The sequence below is a fragment of the Haliotis rufescens genome, unplaced genomic scaffold, assembly GCF_023055435.1.
Source record: "Haliotis rufescens isolate VD_foot unplaced genomic scaffold, xgHalRufe1.0.p SCAF_150, whole genome shotgun sequence".
Taxonomy (NCBI): Eukaryota; Metazoa; Mollusca; class Gastropoda; order Lepetellida; family Haliotidae; genus Haliotis; species Haliotis rufescens.
In genome coordinates this window covers 346,330-365,987 of record NW_025963836.1, presented here as the reverse complement: position 1 = coordinate 365,987, position 19,658 = coordinate 346,330, and the positions used below count along the sequence as shown (strand labels likewise).

Sequence of the window (19,658 nt, the reverse complement as noted above, 5' to 3'; positions counted from 1 at the left end):
AGTGGGCCACATTTACTGTACATAGATTGATTCTAGCTATTTATCTTTAAATAGCTGTCTCGTTGCCTTGATTTGGATGCATTTGGCCGATCCTCTTGAGCGAATGTTAAATGATGCATTTTTTAGTGGGAAAACATATCCATTTCTATCTTTATATACGTGAAGGATCCGCTGATTCAAGCGAGTAGACTAACATCAATGATGTATTCCAGATAGGAATCACCTTGAGGTCAGACAGATGGTATTATTGCTGGGAATATTCAAGGCATGATAGTTTGGAAAGTCTTGGAATGAAAGCATTTTTTCCAATGTTATACATAGAGGTAAATTGAATGTTCGGAGTGTACAGTTGTATGGCAGAAGTACATATCAGTGAAAGAGTGACTCCACCCCTTCAGGCGGACAGGCTCTTCATTTGGTTTATAAAGAGTTGAGAGGGGAGGTCTTGGAAGTGTGTTACAGCCTGGGGTGGTGCAGTCAATACTGGCATTACTTCCAGTTTGTTTCTGCATGCATCTCCCCTCGTCTGAAGTCTGGTGGTACCATCGTCTAGAGCAGGTTTGCGCGACAGCGTATCATCAATTCAAACTATACTGAACAAAGATTCCTGTGACATTGAATAAGTTTAATTCAAATTTGTTCTTACCAAATCTGAAACAATTTCGGTTTGCAACAGATAAAAGACTCATGTAAGTGTTCAAATGGTTTAATTTGCCATACTGAAAATGCCTGAATTCATAAAAAAAAACATGAACATGCCAAAATGTCAATTAACAAATCAATAGCGTGCGTGTCCACCTCTGATTGCGATGCAAGCACCAACTGTGGATGTGTATGTTCGGTAGCTGTTATACATCAGGTGTTGAGACTGACAGGGAATAACAAGGATGTGCACCAGTATTGGATTTGGATGTTCTGTAGCTGTTATACATCAGGTGTTGAGACTGACAGGGAATAACAAGGATGTGCACCAGTAGTGGATGCGTATGTTCTGTAGCTGTTATACATCAGGTGATGAGACTGACAGGGAATAACAAGGATGTGCACCAGTAGTGGATGTGTATGTTCTGTAGCTGTTATACATCAGGTGTTGAGACTGGCAGGGAATAACAAGGATGTGCACCAGTAGTGGATGTGTATGTTCTGCAGCTGTTATACATTAGGTGTGGAGACTGACAGGGAATAACAAGGATGTGCACCAGTAGTGGATGTGAAGTCTGGTGGTACCATCGTCTAGAGCAGGTTTGCGCGACAGCGTATCATCAATTCAAACTATACTGAACAAAGATTCCTGTGACATTGAATAAGTTTAATTCAAATTTGTTCTTACCAAATCTGAAACAATTTCGGTTTGCAACAGATAAAAGACTCATGTAAGTGTTCAAATGGTTTAATTTGCCATACTGAAAATGCCTGAATTCATAAAAAAAAACATGAACATGCCAAAATGTCAATTAACAAATCAATAGCGTGCGTGTCCACCTCTGATTGCGATGCAAGCACCAACTGTGGATGTGTATGTTCGGTAGCTGTTATACATCAGGTGTTGAGACTGACAGGGAATAACAAGGATGTGCACCAGTATTGGATTTGGATGTTCTGTAGCTGTTATACATCAGGTGTGGAGACTGACAGGGAATAACAAGGATGTGCACCAGTTGTGGATGTGTATGTCATGTAGCTGTTATACATCAGGTGATGAGACTGACAGGGAATAACAAGGATGTGCACCAGTAGTGGATGCGTATGTTCTGTAGCTGTTATACATCAGGTGATGAGACTGACAGGGAATAACAAGGATGTGCACCAGTAGTGGATGTGTATGTTCTGTAGCTGTTATACATCAGGTGTTGAGACTGGCAGGGAATAACAAGGATGTGCACCAGTAGTGGATGTGTATGTTCTGCAGCTGTTATACATTAGGTGTGGAGACTGACAGGGAATAACAAGGATGTGCACCAGTAGTGGATGTGTATGTTCTGTAGCTGTTATACATCAGGTGTTGAGACTGACAGGGAATAACAAGGATGTGCACCAGTATTGGATGTGGATGTTCTGTAGCTGTTATACATCAGGTGCTGAGGCTGACAGGGAATAACAAGGATGTGCACCAGTAGTGGATGTATATGTTCTGTAGCTGTTATACATCAGGTGTTGAGACTGACAGGGAATAACAAGGATGTGCACCAGTCCATGACGTGTATGTTCTGTAGCTGCTATACATCGGGTGTTGAGACTGACAGGGAATAACAAGGATGTGCACCAGTATTGGATGTGGATGTTCTGTAGCTGTTATACATCAGGTGTTGAGACTGACAGGGAATAACAAGGATGTGCACCAGTATTGGATGTGGATGTTCTGTAGCTGTTATACATCAGGTGCTGAGGCTGACAGGGAATAACAAGGATGTGCACCAGTAGTGGATGTGTATGTTCTGTAGCTGTTATACATCAGATGTTGAGACTGACAGGGAATAACAAGGATGTGCACCAGTCGTGGATGTGTATATTCTGTAGCTGTTATACATCAGGTGTTGAGACTGGCAGGGAATAACATGGATGTGCACCAGTAGTGGATGTGTATAATCTGTTGCTGTTATACATCGGGTGTTGAGACTGACAGGGAATAACAAGGATGTGCACCAGTCCATGACGCGTATGTTCTGTAGCTGTTATACATCGGGTGTTGACACTGACAGGGAATAACAAGGATGTGCACTATTAGTGGATGTGGATGTTCTGTAGCTGTTATACATCAGGTGTTGAGACTGACAGGGAATAACAAGGATGTGCACCAGTAGTGGATGTGTATATTCTGTAGCTGTTATACATCAGGTGTTGAGACTGACAGGGAATAACAAGGATGTGCATCAGTCGTGGATGTGAATGTTCTGCAGCTGTTATACATCAGGTGTTGATACTAGCAGGGAATAAGAAGGCGGACACCAGAAATACGTTTCACTCATTGTACATATGTGGGGAATCGAATTCGTGCCTTTGGCGAGCAAATGCTTTTGCCACTTGGCTATCCCACCGTCTCAATGAGCAAAGACAACAGTACAAATCAGATTTGAAGTGTCCATTTTAGAAAAAAAATGAGGATTTACATCTACTTTTTCCTACGTTTTTGTTTGACGTTTACCTTTGAATCGGCCAAGTGTTGCTGCTTTATTCTAATTGCTATTCGGCGGAATTTTAGTATTTTTAGCTCACCTGGTTCGAAGGACCAACTTGAGCTAATGCCATACCGTGGCGTCTGTCGAAACTAACGGAATTTGACTGGAAGCATCCCTAGGTGGTGGGGATACAAAATTGTACAATTGGCGGGGCCGCAATTTATTAAACTGGTTCCATTGTTGGTACGCCACGCAAGCTTAGCGCGATTTAGTTTAGGTAGACAGGAACCCAGTCTAGTGATTTCATGTTAGTCTGCAATCTCGATCCAATCTGATCAAACAAAGAAAAAGGTAAATTCCAGAGCTCGAGATGAGCTGTGTATTTGCGTAAAATACGAATTAAATAAACTGAACTACGCAGAAAAATCAAATCTTAGCGTATCAAATACGCAACCAAAACTATAAATATGCTCTTTAAATAAAAACTATGCTTATATTATAACTATTAGATAAAACGACTGCATATGTTACAGCTGTTAGATAACATGATTGTGTATCAGCCGATCGCCAAATTCACTTAAGGTCAGTTATATTCGGAAAAGCGTTTGCGACAAACAAACTGATAGATGCCAAATGAAAAGCACATCGTACCTCGTCAGTATACATTATACATATTGTATCTTAAAACTTGTGGATACGCAATCAAAATTAACCCGCTGGATGACGAGTTTTCTTGTCTGACGCACATTTTCCTAAGATCAGAAAAGTGAAGGTTGTGCGACAATTACGCTCATGCGGGACTGGATCTACCTCCGGCTATAAGATTACGCAGAGTATTTAATTTCCTATCTGATGGTGTAAATTTAACTGCAGATATTACGCCGGTTTGAACAAAAGATTCTGCTAAGTGTTGTCCGATAATTTATTCAGGAAATTTCGCAGCTTTTTATCGTACACTGGTAAAAGTACTGTGCAACGATTTTTTTTATTTAGCAGCTTTACAGAAACTGTGAGCGAACAAAATTCTGCCTGATATCTGAACGACATAAATATATATCAAATGGAGTTATATGTGTATGTATAACGACATACATTGAATGCAATTGAAATAGCCTGCCGTAAATGACGAAAACTGATTTTTCTCTATGACAGTGGGAGTATGGTTTTATTTAAACTCAGGTCACCTGGTGAGAATTAGCTGTGGGTAAGGACAGTATATTTTCATGGTATTTTGTTCACGAGTAACCAAACTATTCCAATACATATATCGATATTGAAACTGAATACTCCCTTATATTACCGTAAGAAATGATGAAAATGTACTTCATAAAAAAAAAAAGCAATAGCAAAATGAATGGCCCTATCAAAGCTGTAAATTAGATTACAACTTTCTTCTGACTGTGAAAGTGTAATTTGGCTTATGTTTCACCATTATTAATGGAGCACTAGCCTTGTGATGTAATGAAATACTAAAACAATCACACCATTCTTTTTGATGTCATGGCTGGTTTTATGTCTTTGACAACGTCGGAGAAAGACGACACTGGTATTTTGATTGAAAATATATAGCTCCTCTACTTACTTTTTACAATTCTCGGAGAAATAATGTAAACAGTTTAATGTCCTTTGAGCACAATATTTAGAAAAAGGTGAACCTTTTGAATATATAATGCAAAACGAGAGAAATTATTCGTTAATTAATGTGACAACGCGTACCTTCGAATTGTTAGATACCACTGTTATGCATATCAAAGGACCTAAAAAACAATTCCAAGACCAAGACAATTCTCCTTGAAATGTGTGCGTATATTTTAACGAAAAATATTATCCATTTCGTTAAAGTAATATATTCAGTTTTAGTTTTAAAATAAAATGAAACGGCTATTCATGGAAATTGTTTATATGAACTTATAATATTGACTATTACACTCCCGAAAAATACGTCCATGTTGCAGTTACATATACATTTCACCTTGTAACACTTGTCCAAAGGAAAGACATATCATATACGACACTATAAACTTATCAATTTCTTATGTAAACAATGTTCAAACAAACACGAGATTATCAAAGGTTCATTCATACATGTTGTGGCCTATATTTACGTGTGATATCATATTGAACACTGACAAATATCCAAAGTGAAATTAATTGTGTGAAAATATGTATAAGAGATATGCAAAATCTACATCACACTTGAAACTTTAAACAACGGGATACAATGATCGTGTGTGCTTTCATTCAAGGACCTTCACCTTAAGAAACTACCAAATGTGTACAACAATGTTGACTTATGACATCACTACCGGTGACCGACATTTACAAAATGACGTGTTCACAGTCAACAGTACGCGGGATTGTACGAGGTGACTTTCGTTGATTCACGGATCGCATATACATAAATGTGATATGTAAGTAATAAGAAACATTCTGACAATCTGTTTACTGTTATTTGTTGAACATTATATTTTGATTGAAACCAACGGAAAACATAAGAAATTCCGATAAATACCGTTGTCGTTGTGTGTGATTTTGCGTCAGTCATGGCGTCACACAGGACGGTAGCTTTGACAATTTCTGTTGAAAATATCAAACCATAGCAATGTATAGTTTATTTATTCCCTTATTCTTCCTATGATTCTCTTCCCACGCATATTCTGAACGAATAGACAAATGGATAGCTCAAAATAGGGGAAAATGCAACACTGTAAAATCTGTATATTGCTTTGTTTATATTTCAAACAAGTGCAGTTTTTATTTTAGCGCAGCGTTCGTTTTCACACCTAACTTATTTTGCATGATTTTATCTAGGCACTTTGTATTGGTGACGGAGACCATGTGTCATTTGATTCTAAAATGTATGAGGAATTCAATGATGTTTGTATCGCAGCTGAGTTTGAAATACGCGTAATCTTTCAGGCGTCTCATTACCGGTACATGTGAAATGTGATTTTGTAAACACTATCTGATATGGCGGAAAGTTCACAGTATACAAAACTGTGAATTGTATCTGCGTGTCTGATGTATTTTGAATTGTATTCGACTTCAAAGTGAGGTTTGAAGAGGAGAGACATATATGTCCCTTTGGCATCCTGCCCCTGTGTAAAAAAACCAACACCAAATAGCCAAAACCGTATCTATAGCTCTGAATTCATCTGGGAAATCTGGTCAATCGTAAGACGAGAGTGTAAAGAAGGTGTCACGAGCTGGGAAGTAGCTTGATTAAAATGGGAGAGAGAAAATATATATCTCGCCAATCAGAAATATTTATTTTTAAATTTCAGCAGCAATAATATGCAATACATCTCCATAGAAACAGATGTATATTTTACCTTTGTTAAACTATATCGCCTAGATGAGGCCTGTGTTGTACTTGCATATGTCCTGAAGCCAGCATTGTGCCGCCCTGTGAATTACCGATTTCGTATTTAGCAGAGAAAACAGCCGGCAGCTTTGGTGTTTAGACCTAAGCCGGAATGCCGTGACGTCATCGACAGTGTGACGTCACTGTCATTGTACATTTGGCGCCACGTCAGCTGGGCGAACCTCGCCTCGGTCTGAGGTCACCGAGTCGGCGAGATGTAAACAAACAGTTTTTTTGTGTTTCACGATTAATTACATACTTATGACGTAAAACTAACACAGACATTTATAGCGACATGCATGAGTATATCACGAGGTGGGGTGCTTACATACAATTCACACATCATCTCTATTTACACTTAGTTAACAATTTTCTTACCTGATGATGCGAAGTTCCAAACACAACAAATGACAAAATGTCTGAAATAGTTTTTACAAGTTTTATTCATCTCCAAAAACAACAAACAGTTTTACGTAAATGAAGACATATTTACACACGACGACGTGAACGGCACACCACGTCACTGTCAGCGTCCTTCTCCACCGTCTACACAAACACGACACAGACGTCACTGAGCGCCGTGGGACACGAGCAGATCCAACACTGGCGTATGTCCCCTGCGTCTCGCCACGTCGGCCGCTGTCCGCCCCGAGTTGTTCCTGGCGTCGATGTCCACCACGTTCAGTGACAGCACAAACTTCACCGTCTCCAAATGTCCTCTATAACAGGCCAGGTGAAGGGTGTTGTCACCGTCCTCGTCCACCAGTGACACATCGGCCCCTTTACTCACCAGGAGCTCCACCACGTCTCTGTGTCGCCTCAGTGCTGCCCTCATCACCGGTGTCCTGCTCCCCCCTCCTCTACTGTTGATGTCCACCACGTTCAGTGATAGCACAAACTTCACTGTCGCCAAGTGTCCTGCCCAACAGGCCCAGTGAAGGATGTTGTCACCGTTCACGTCCACCAGTGACACATCGGCCCCTTTACTCACCAGGAGCTCCACCACGTCTCTGTGTCGCCACTCTGCTGCCGTCATCACCGGTGTCCTGCTCCCCCCTCCTCTACTGTTGATGTCCACCACGTTCAGAGACAGCACAAACTCCACCGTCTCCAAGTGCCCTCCCATACAGGCGAGGCGAAGGATGTTGTCACCGTCCTTGTCCACCAGTGACACATCGGCCCCTTTACTCACCAGGAGCTTCACCACGTTGCTGTGTCCCCACCGTGCTGCCGGCATCACCGGTGTCCAGCTCCACTTTCCCCGCCTACAGTTGACGTCGATGCCCCGCGACAGGAGCCGCTTCACCTCCTCCAGGTTCCCCCTCCTGCTGGCGACAGAGAGGTCCCTGCAGTCTGCTGGTGATGGAGTCGCTGTAACACAAATTAAACTCTGTACACTTCCAGACATCTTCGTCATACATCTACATGGTTCACACCTCAACGTAGTGATACGTGACACGGTACGTCATCAACCACTTCCACCATGGCTGACAATACAAGGATCAGCTGGTTCATGTAATCAAGGATTACGTCGTCAATGTTTAAAATCTTTCTGTCACATCCAGTTGTTGTAACATTATTCTGTGTATGGCTGGATAGTGTTAACGTTTGATGAACTGAGCTTTATAAGATGATACTGTCAGTAACGTTGCTGTTTGGAAATATTAGCTAGATCTAATAAGATATGGCATTGGAGTATGTCAGTCTGTTTGTTTGCAGTAGTCCAGCAACAAGATGGCGGAGTCGGATAAAGACAGACAGTCCAGTGGCTGACAACATGAGCACCGATCGACACTGGTATACGATGACATGCATGAAGCAAGTCAGAACCCGCACGGGTCTATACCCCAGCTTGTTAATTGTGGAGGGATTAAAGTGTGGGCTTTCTACCTGCTGAGTTGTCCCCAGTGGTCCTTGTGGTCGTCACTGTTGTGCCCTCGGTCCGACTCGGATCACTCGAGGCTGAAACACAGAACATGTTGTTCAGAAAACAATACAAACCACACAAGCATTATACATACACGATATGGCCATTTGACAAATTGTATGTATTTGAATTTTTTACTGATTAGAGCTAGATCTAATACAATTTTAAATACGTTAATCTAAGTAGAGGTAAAACATTACTAAACATATAAGGTAGTCTAGCGACTAACAAATCACTCAAACGACTATCATAAATATACAACACAAACGTTGAGATTGCTGTTCATCTGAGCCGCGCGTTTGTACACGCTTGTTGAATTGAGACTTATGTTGGTACTGGCAAAGCAATTAACTTGTTTCAAGTTATCAGGATAATAATAGATAGAGGTTATCACGTGAATGTGTTTCGGGATGGTAAATATCCTGCATTAGGAATAAACATTGTATTTAGCGAGACTTGGCGAGCTAAATACATAGTGTTCCCAATTATTAAATGATTAGTATTTTATCTGAGTGCCTTAACTTTGGGTGGAATTGTTGTGACAATGAATTGGCCCCTCAAGTTGGTGCGTTATATCTACATTTTAGCATCAATTCTGTGAATAGCAAACCAACATGGTACATACAGGTCAAATACTGAACATTGTTTTCTAATTTTCATTTCCTTCTATATTATTCCTGTGTATTTAAATTATACTCAGGGTTTTGTTGTCAGTGAGAATCAGTGCACATCGTTATATGTATTTTGACCAGGATATGACGCCCACCAGTGTAATTCTAGAGGAAAACATATTTCTTGTCTGTGGACAATGGACATTTTACACAATTGTTACATGTCAAATCGACAACTGTCTTGATGGTTTCTCTGTGTCCTTATTTCCTTTGCCATTTGATGGTAACAGGCTACTAAATGCTGCGACCTATCGTAAATTATTTGTTGTTCCAAGTGACTATGCTTGATGTTTTATTCCCCAAACATTCTCTTAACTAGATTCTGAAACTGGTGAATTTTACATCGTTTGATGTCTCGGGCTATACAGTATTACAAACGTCGAAATACGACATGCCACAGAATAATATTTCAGTGATGACATTTTTATGATGATATACAATGAATGTAAAAGAGCAACAGGTCTACTTGACTAAGCGCGTGTGCAACACAGTGGAAATTCAGTGTCAGGAAAACTCTTTGCAACACATTCCGAGCGGTGGCGGCAGTACATTCATCACAGATCAGCTTACTACACTACAAGATGTTCGATACGATGTTTGGTTGTGTAAAGAAGGGAAAAAACACGTGGCTCTACAAAGTGATAAGTTTGAAATGCCGATTGCCCGTGTGACATGCGCCAAATTGTTTTCGCATTTAACGTCCGTTCTAAATTAGTCATAAAATAATGAACATTTGCCCTTATACATTCTACATTTCTTCGCCATCCTTAAAAACAATGTTGTGCCCTGCAAAATACATTTGTTTCACATAATATTTCCCGTTTTCGAAGAACAAACCTGAGTGTACAAATAATGACGCTGATACATTCGGCCCCGTCTGTAGCGGGGGTATATTTCTGCCATTCTATGATGCAGAACAACGTTTTGAAAAATGCGAGCGAAAAAACGCAACCGACACTTAACTGAATAGATTTAGAATAATATCATATAGTCTTCAGTCTCAGTTGTAAATAATTGTTAATAGTTCTGAGGATGAAACTTACAATCATATTTTCTTTGATAGGCATTTAGAAGTTGGAGTACTAAGTTAGGATAATAATTCTGCATCTAAGAAAATTAATAAAGTTTGCTCTAGCCACATGTGTTGTTTAGTACAATGTAGTTTTGCCCTTAAGTATTATAACGTCAAAGCAACGCAAGCGTCCTCATGCTTTAACTATAATAGTTCAGTAACACTTTGCTTAATTACACCACACACGGGGGTAGAGCAAACTATATTTCTTAACTAAAACTCAACAGTGTGATAAAATGACGTTTTAAGATAAATTAACAGCAGGCAAGGTAACAACAAGTACCTTCTTTCAACGTCTTTGAGAATGCTCAGATGCAAGTTTCTTTACCTAATTCTTTTTCCAGATAGACGTGTGAGATATTAAAAGGCCATTGGCTTTTACCATACTAGTAAACACGCATATTGTATTCCACCATCCCTGTCGCTCACGACCGACCGACTCCGTGGTCTAGTGGTAGAGCGTCAGCCCGGAGAGCGGAAGGTCCGGGGTTCGATCCCGGGCCGCGTCATACCAAAAAACGTTAAAAGATGGTACTTGTTGTTACCCTGTCTGTCGCTCTCGGCTAAAACAAGGACTGGTCACCTCGAAGTCAGTATGTTGTGTCTGAGTGGGGTATTCATGTTAAACTGCGGCATGGTATCTCAGTGAGCTGGCACTATAAATCGGCATCAGTTCGGAATAGTACGTGCATGCACGTCGCTATATAGACTCCATCTATTGACTGTAACGACTTGATCTATTGACTGTAACGTAACGACTCGATCTATTGACTGTAACGTAACGACTCCACCTATTGACTGTAACGACTCGATCTATTGACTGTAACGTAACGACTCGATCTATTGACTGTAACGTAACGACTCCACCTATTGACTGTAACGACTCGATCTATTGACTGTAACGTAACGACTCGATCTATTGACTGTAACGTAACGACTCCACCTATTGACTGTAACGACTCGATCTATTGAATGTAACGTAACGACTCGATCTATTGACTGTAACGTAACGACTCAATCTATTGACTGTAAGATTGTTTGTTTTGTTTGTTGTTTAACGCCGCACTCAGCAATATGCCATTGCCCTGAGACACCATTTTTGTTCATTAAAAATCATCAGACCATGAACTCATATTTTTGTTTTGATCGGAAAATTACCGATAACAACTGACCAGTTACTTAACCTTATCACAAGCAAACACAGCACCGAAGCTATCGCGACGGTAGCCACCATTTTGAATGTTGAATGTGTAAAACAATTTTGGCCGCTGACATAGTGATGAAGTGTTGCCTTGTCGCTGTTACCTTTCGTATTGCTTATATTCAAAATCTGTCCTTAACATGTTATTTGAGTGTAGATGAATGTGCCCAGGTATTTAACTCAGTCACAGCAATAACACATGTGCATGCTTAAGTCCGTTAAGTAGGAGCTAAATCTGTGGGTTAAAGACTCGTTGGCTATCTGAAGTTTGATGTAGTAAGCATATAAACATCATCCAAACATTATTGGGAAATATGATGTTTATAATTTATCGATAAAGGATTTTCAAAAAGCATATCCTGAATGACTATTATTTCGCGCCGCTTTTAACACCACGGTGAGTCAGCTTGATGTGGGAGGAACATCCGAAGTATGGTATGGTGCTGGGTGGAATTCGGCGATCTCTGCACGGCGAACTGCGCCGCCTAAAACGACTGGGTCAACCGAACCTATTCATCAATTTAAAAAGGTGTCGGAGACGGGAATGAATTGGAAATTTTTTTTTTTTTCTTGTCTGTCTGTCCTTTTGTATAAATAATATAATTATATTTACGGGACTAAATGTTATTTAACAGGACTCTCCTAAAAGAGTCAATATTATTCTGCTTGGTCTCTTAGTGGGTAAGCCAGCTGGCTATACAGGTGTACGGAACTGTATCTATACCTGCTGTATACCAGTTAACAGAATATTGATCTATGTCTACAGAGCGTTAGAAACCCCTTGACAATGCGGTTCTGGCAATTCAATCAGGCAGACGAGTTATTTTTTAAATGGAACTCAGAAATGTGGCAATGTTTCATCTTGTGTAGTTATTCTGCGCTGGAACCTTCGGCGTCTGTGATATAACAGCTATAACTCCTGTGTCCATGATCAGAATATATATTTCTGTAGAGCGTTAGAAACCTAGAGACAGTGCTGTACTGTAAACATTCTTCTTCCGACTTATCAGGCAAACAATTGTTTTGAAACGGGACTCAGAACTGTGGCAAGTTTGCTCTCAAAATCATTATCCTTATTCTGAATCCACATTTATTTAAATCATTGGAATGACCATGTAAATGGGGTTAGGGGGTTGTGGGCTGAAGAAGTCGTGGATGCCGATGATATGAAGCGTCTGTCGGTGTGCAGTGTTGGGATCAAGTACATGTGAAGCATCTTTCGGTGTACAGTGTTGGGGTCAAGTACATGTGAAGCGTCTGTCGGTGTACAGTGTTGGGGTTAAGTACATGTGAAGCGTCTGTCGGTGTACAGTGTTGGGGTCAAGTACATGTGAAGCGTCTGTCGGTGTACAGTGTTGGGGTCAAGTACATGTGAAGCGTCTGTCGGTGTACAGTGTTGGGGTCAAGTACATGTGAAGCGTCTGTCGATGTACTGTGTTTGGGTCAAGTACATGTGAAGCGTCTGTCGATGTACAGTGTTGGGGTCAAGTACATGTGAAGCGTCTGTCGGTGTACAGTGTTGGGGTCAAGTACATGTGAAGCGTCTCGATGTGCTGTGTTGGGGTCAAGTACATGTAAAACGTCTGTCGGTGTACAGTGTTGGGGTCAAGTACATGTGAAGCGTCTGTCGGTGTACAGTGTTGGGGTCAAGTACATGTGAAGCATCTTTCGGTGTACAGTGTTGGGGTCAAGTACATGTGAAGCGTCTGTCGGTGTACAGTGTTGGGGTCAAGTACATGTGAAGCGTCTGTCGGTGTACAGTGTTGGGGTCAAGTACATGTGAAGCGTCTGTCGGTGTACAGTGTTGGGGTCAAGTACATGTGAAGCGTCTGTGGATGTACTGTGTTTGGGTCAAGTACATGTGAAGCGTCTGTCGGTGTACAGTGTTGAGGTCAAGTACATGTGAAGCGTCTGTCGGTGTACAGTGTTGGGGTCAAGTACAGGTGAAGCGTCTGTCGGTGTACAGTGTTGGGGTCAAGTACATGTGCAGCGTCTGTCGGTGTACATTGTTGGGTCAAGTACATGTGAAGCGTCTGTCGGTGTACAGTGTTGGGTTAAGTACATGTGAAGCGTCTGTCGGTATACAGTGTTGGGGTCAAGTACATGTGAAGCGTCTGTCCGTGTACAGTGTTGGGGTCAAGTACATGTGAAGCATCTGTCGGTGTACAGTGTTGGGGTCAAGTACAGGTGAAGCGTCTGTCGGTGTACAGTGTTGGGGTCAAGTACATGTGCAGCGTCTGTCGGTGTACATTGTTGGGTCAAGTACATGTGAAGCGTCTGTCGGTGTACAGTGTTGGGTTAAGTACATGTGAAGCGTCTGTCGGTATACAGTGTTGGGGTCAAGTACATGTGAAGCGTCTGTCCGTGTACAGTGTTGGGGTCAAGTACATGTGAAGCATCTGTCGGTGTACAGTGTTGAGGTCAAGTACATGTGAAGCGTCTGCCGGTGTACAGTGTTGGGGTCAAGTACATGTGAAGCGTCTGTCGGTGTACAGTGTTGGGGTCAAGTACATGTGAAGCGTCTGTCGGTATACAGTGTTGGGGTCAAGTACATGTGCAGCGTCTGTCTGTGTACAGTGTTGGGTCAAGTACATGTGAAGCGTCTGTCGGTGTACAGTGTTGGGTCAAGTACATGTGAAGCGTCTGTCGGTATACAGTGTTTGGGTCAAGTACATGTGAAGTGTCTGTCGGTGTACAGTGTTGGGGTCAAGTACATGTGAAGCGTCTGTCGGTGTACAGTGGTGGGGTCAAGTACATGTGGAGCGTCTGTCGGTGTACAGTGGTGGGGTCAAGTACACGTGAAGCATCTGTCAATGTACAGTGTTGGGGTCAAGTACATGTGAAGCGTCTGTGGATGTACAGTGTTGGGGTCAAGTACATGTGAAGTATCTGTCGGTGTACAGTGTTGGGGTCAAGTACATGTGAAGCGTCTGTGGGTGTACAGTGTTGGGGTCAAGTACATGTGAAGCATCTGTCGGTGTACAGTGTCGGGGTCAAGAACAGTCACAGAAAACCATCTTCGAAGGCAACTGAGGGCTGCTACAGGAACAAATGTCAGTGACCAAACCACAAGAAACCGTATGAGGGAAAGAAACATCAGGCCCCGACGTCAAGCCGTTAGACCGCTTCTTCTTCCTCGTCACAGAGCAGTCAGAGACGCATGGGCACGGCAACACCGGCAGTGGACAAGAAAACAGTTTTCAGCAGTTCTTTTTTCTGACGAATCTCGGTTCTCACTGAAACATTATGACGGTTGTGTTCTTGTCTACAGACGGCGTGGGGATCGTTTTGCTGACGTCAACGTCCGTGAGCACAATCGTTTTGGGGGTGGTAGTGTCATGGTGTGGGCCGCCTTCTCATTTCATCACAGAACCAATCTGTACGTCATCAACGGGAATTTGAATGCTGTTCGCTACAGGGATGAGATTTTGAGACCAATGGTGATTCCTTGTCTTCATCGAATAGGCCCGCAGGCGGTTTTCCAGGATGACAATGCTAGACCTCATCGTGCACGCGTAGTCACTGACTTTCTGGAACAAAACAATGTTACTCGCATGGAATGGCCAGCATATTCTCCTGATATGGCACCCATTGAACACGTATGGAATCTGTTAACGAGACGTGTTAGAGAGAGCCACCCTCCACCTCAAGATTTGCGCAAGCTTGCTCGATGGCTGAGTTTGGAGTGGCATGCTATCCCACATAACACACTACAGACATTAGTGACATCCATGAGGCGTCGTTGTGTTGCATGTGTGGCTGCTGGGGGCGGACACACTCGTTACTGACTTTTCTCTCTTTGGCTGGATTTCCAATTTTGACCCCAGTGACATTATTGACATCAACGCTTGTTCACGTTATGAAATGTACTGGGTTGTTCATGATTCTTTCGGGGGCACGGGTGGCCCAGTCGTCTAAGGCGCCGAGATTCGCTGTGCAGAGTTGCGTCCCTTGGGCACGCCAGAAACCGTGGGTTCGAATCCCGGTTCGCCCCGATTATGTTTCTAGGTTTGTCAGCACCACACCCGTGCTCGTGGGTTTCACCGAAGTGGTAAACGTCTGAGACCTGCATCACTTCGGGCTTTCCTCCCACATTAAGCTGACACGCCGTGATATAACTGGAATACTGTTAAAAGCGGCGTTAAAACCAACTCACTCACACTCACCTTATGAAATGTAATGGATTGTTCATGATTCTTTCTTACTGTATACTCGATTATTATTGAATTTACTACACAGTAGTATAGTTAGCCTAGTTTAGAGTTTGTGTATACATGAAGCAGGATTAGAACGCTCCTGTATATTTTCACCATGTATAAATGTCGTGTTACTAAAAACTTATTTAAGAGACGCGCATTTTTTCTAGTTTTTACCTGAGTCATGCACTCTTTTCTATATTGTAATGAATATTGGTGGGAGTATTCATACCGACGTTAACCTATGTACCTGGGTATTGGGTGTCCCGTCTTTGAAAACTCTCCAAAGGAAATAGGATCTTGGCACATTGATATTATGATCAGAAGGACGATGTGCTTTGAAAAAAAGACTGCCAGAGACAGACGCTAAACGGTTTCGGAACGAAACCCTAACGCATCAACACACACGAAACCTTGCATACAAACATTCCTCCGTGCACGTGAGCTGGTAAGCTCTCTACGCTTGCTGCACTGCAATATCTATGATCAGAGTAGGAATGCGTCGTCTACAATGTAATGAGGTGAGGTGAAATTGGGTTTAACGTCGCGTCCAAGATAATTGCACTTACATAGCGACGTGCATGCACGTGTGTGTGTGTGTGTGTGTGTGTGTGTGTGTGTGTGTGTGTGTGGCTGCTTGTACTAGACCGGACTGATGCCGATTTATAGTGCTAGCCCACTGAGATACCATGCCGCAGTTTAACATGAATACCCAACTCAGACACAGTATACTGACTCCGAGCCGACCAGTCCTTGTTTTAACCCCTTAATGCCGCCAGACAGGATAAGAACAAGTACCATCTTTTAACGTCTTTTTGTATGACGCGGCCGGGGATCGAAACCCGGATCTTCCGCTCTCCGGACGGACGCTCTACCACTAGACCAGGGAGGCGGTCTACAATGTAATGAACGCCTAAGAGTTATTGTCATTCTTGAAACTGGCGGAAGTCAGTGTTTAGCCAATATGTTCAATGTGTTCTGCTTTTTTCAAAGGAAATAATATATTTCATGCATCTTTTGCATGGACTCTATTCAGACATCTCAATTTTCTGAGACAGTTTTATGTAGGATTACACTGTTATGTGTCAGTGTATTTTATTGTTTTACACATTTATAACACAGAAAGTTTAGACACAAGTTAAAGGCAGAAGAAGACATATGAGAAATCACTGCTAAAAGTCTCACCTCCTGCAACATCAGAAAACGAAGGGGGCGATGTTGTGAATGACACCTGCGACAACGACGATGTAGTCAGCGACCTGTCAGTAACATTGACCTCTTTAATATCTTCTCTCATCACACAGCTTGTATTCAGTGTCACAATGTCCTCTGCAAGACCAGTGATTACTTGATTTGAATCATGTAGGTCATCAATGGTCTGATTTAGTTGAATGTTTAAACTCTGAATGTCAGTTTTTAACTTTTGCTGCATTTCCTGCAAGCCCTCCCTGTATGATTGATCATCATGGGTGCGCGCTTCTATCTCTTCTCTCCCCACACAGTTTGTATTCAGTGTCATTAACTCCTCCCTAAGAACAGTGTTCACCATCTTTGCATCACGAAGACCAGCTTTCGTCTCATTCAGCTGCAGCTGTAAACTGTGGATGTCAGTGTTCACCTCGCTACGAAGTTTTTCAAGACTTTCTTTGTAACTGTCTCTTTCCTTTTCTACACGTCTGAACTGTTGTGTTACTGCCTGAAGTTGTGTTTTTGTGTATTGTACACTGACTCTCAGTCTGTTAACTACATCAAGAATATGTCCGCTCATAATATTCCTAATGTTATACTCTTTCAGGATGCCGGTAATCGCTTGTTCCACTAGAGGATTTATCAGGGCAGAAATGAACGTGTCAGTCAGTTGATTTTTCAGTGATGACTCCCACGTCCTAAAGTGGTTTTTCATATCAGTCTTAATATTATCAACTCTTCCTTTCCATGCTTGGATACTTGCGGTCAGGACTCTCACTTGTCCAGTCAAGTCGGTCAAATTGGTATCAGCATGTGCGTCTCTGACACCACACAAGAACACAAGACTGATGAATACAACACTTGTTAGTTCCATCATGCAGAGATATGTTTAGCTCGCCGCAGTTACGAGAAGACTGACTTGGTGCTGGATCAACATCGCACTTAGCCCGAAGTGTTTGACAAAAAGCCAAATCAGGAATGCTCTGACAGAAAATTCCTGTGCGTTCATGTGGCACCACAGACACAAATAAGGCAGGTACCCTCATCAGGGTATTGTGTTACACACCAAGTATGTTGCCACAATAGCCTCGTGTTGAGAGTATTATTACTATTGAAGTAACTTGAAAAATATTATATTTCTTGTTTACTTTAACTAATCTCGATCCAACCCCTTAACATTAATAATGTGCGTAAATTACCTCTCTTTGTTTCACGCTGCGGAACTTACTTATTGCCCATCCCCGACACCAAGGTCTGTATGTCCAATGTACAACATATACCTTTGATCCACCCGTAGCAGACACCAAGGCCTCTATGCCACATGCAGTCTCACATATACCTTTCTCCTCCAATCCCCCACCATGGCTAACAATCATTCTGTTTCTTAACGAAGACATTTGGATGCAAGTCGTTTGATAAGGCTAATACACATGTTGAATCCTTGTGATCGAAGTTACAGATCATGAACCAATCAAATTGGTATATCCAGATCTGTTCATGGCCATTGTGGGGAGGTTAAAATGTGACACGTTTGCGCAGTGGAGCTCTTCAGGTGAAATGTGCCGGGACAAAAATCAAGTTTAGTCTGTCAAACGTTTTACCAGAAAGGATGATGAATCAACTACTGTTCAAACGAACACATATTTATTCACTTGCCCGTTGACCGGTTCCCAATTCAATTAAAGCTGGTTATGTCAACATCGGAGTGAAGATGTATGTCCCCAATACACACGCACACTTACATCCCATGGTTTGTCTTCTTTATGGTGACAACCATGAACGTGCAGATTGTCCTCAAGATTTGAAATGTTCAAACTGTGATGGGCAACACATGGCCACTTCCAAGTTCTGCCCTGTTTATCAAACAGAAATCAAAATTCTTAAACTAAACAAGAACGAAACATTAGCTTTGCCATCGCCAGGCAACTTATTTTTACTCTAAATTCTTCTTCTGCTGTAGCCAAATCTGCCACAACCTCTTTATCTGTTCTGTGTCGGACTGAGTTGACATTGGTCAAGTCTGATCAACCTGTCGTAGCTTCGTCTGTCATGCTGGCAATCAATCCGAATCGACATATTCTTCCTTTCAGGCTGATACTGAGACAATTCATGTCGAACCAGCAAATGCAGAACAGAATTTATCAAAAAAAGAAAGAAAAAGGGGAAATAAAAATTAAATGTCCATCAAACACCCAATACCCTCTCATCCTCGGAGATTATGTCTCCTCAACCGCGTTGGTGCTCATGTTCACATGAGAGATAACCATTTGAGCCACAAAGACTCAAGCATCAAATATAATACAATGGAACTGAGAGGACTTAGGAATAAATATAATGACTTACAATTCTTAATTCAAGATTTCAAACCAGGTGCAATATGTTTACAAGAAACATACTATAAAGACACTGATATTATCAACTAATTATCAACTCCTGAAGCATTTACCAGAGCCATGTTTAGAATCTCTTTTCGTTATTTTTGATGACATATAGACATCAGGTAAGTTTCTTTCCTCATGACGTCAAAGCTATCAAAAAAAAAGAAAGAAAAAGGTGAAACAAAAATTAAACCTTTCTGCCACACATTAAATACTTAAAAAATAAATGTCTGAAGCCACTTGCTCCATTGAAAGTCGTTTCTGATTCAAAGCGGCGAGGGGATCAGAAAACCCTCCTCCAACTGTAGAGCGCTCTAAACTGGATTACATCTCAGTCGTATATGGTTGAGGTTGTAAACGTGAGTTTAAAAAAACAAACTAGATTCGATTCATCATCAGAGACTGAGGCTCTGCCTTTGAGCCTTAAGAGCTTCTCTGAGACAAAGTCAGTATGTGGAGGCTGTTTTCTTTTAATCCTCTATATACAGAATGCTGTAATAAAAAGGTAATCTCTTACTCTACTCATCAATACTCTACTGCTGTCA

At 41.8% G+C, this 19,658-nt stretch overlaps 1 protein-coding gene across 1 annotated transcript; it reads right to left on the bottom strand.

The window, feature by feature from the left end:
• Positions 1-6,906: 6,906 nt before the first annotated feature.
• LOC125380444 (ankyrin repeat and KH domain-containing protein 1-like) lies at positions 6,907-17,632 on the bottom strand. Its single transcript, XM_048396558.1, has 3 exons — positions 16,733-17,632; positions 8,371-8,442; positions 6,907-7,851 (listed from the first exon to the last, which is right to left on the bottom strand). Exons 1-3 carry the CDS (start codon positions 17,610-17,612, stop codon positions 7,049-7,051), a joined length of 1,755 nt encoding a protein of 584 aa, XP_048252515.1. The 5' UTR covers positions 17,613-17,632; the 3' UTR covers positions 6,907-7,048.
• Positions 17,633-19,658: the final 2,026 nt, after the last annotated feature.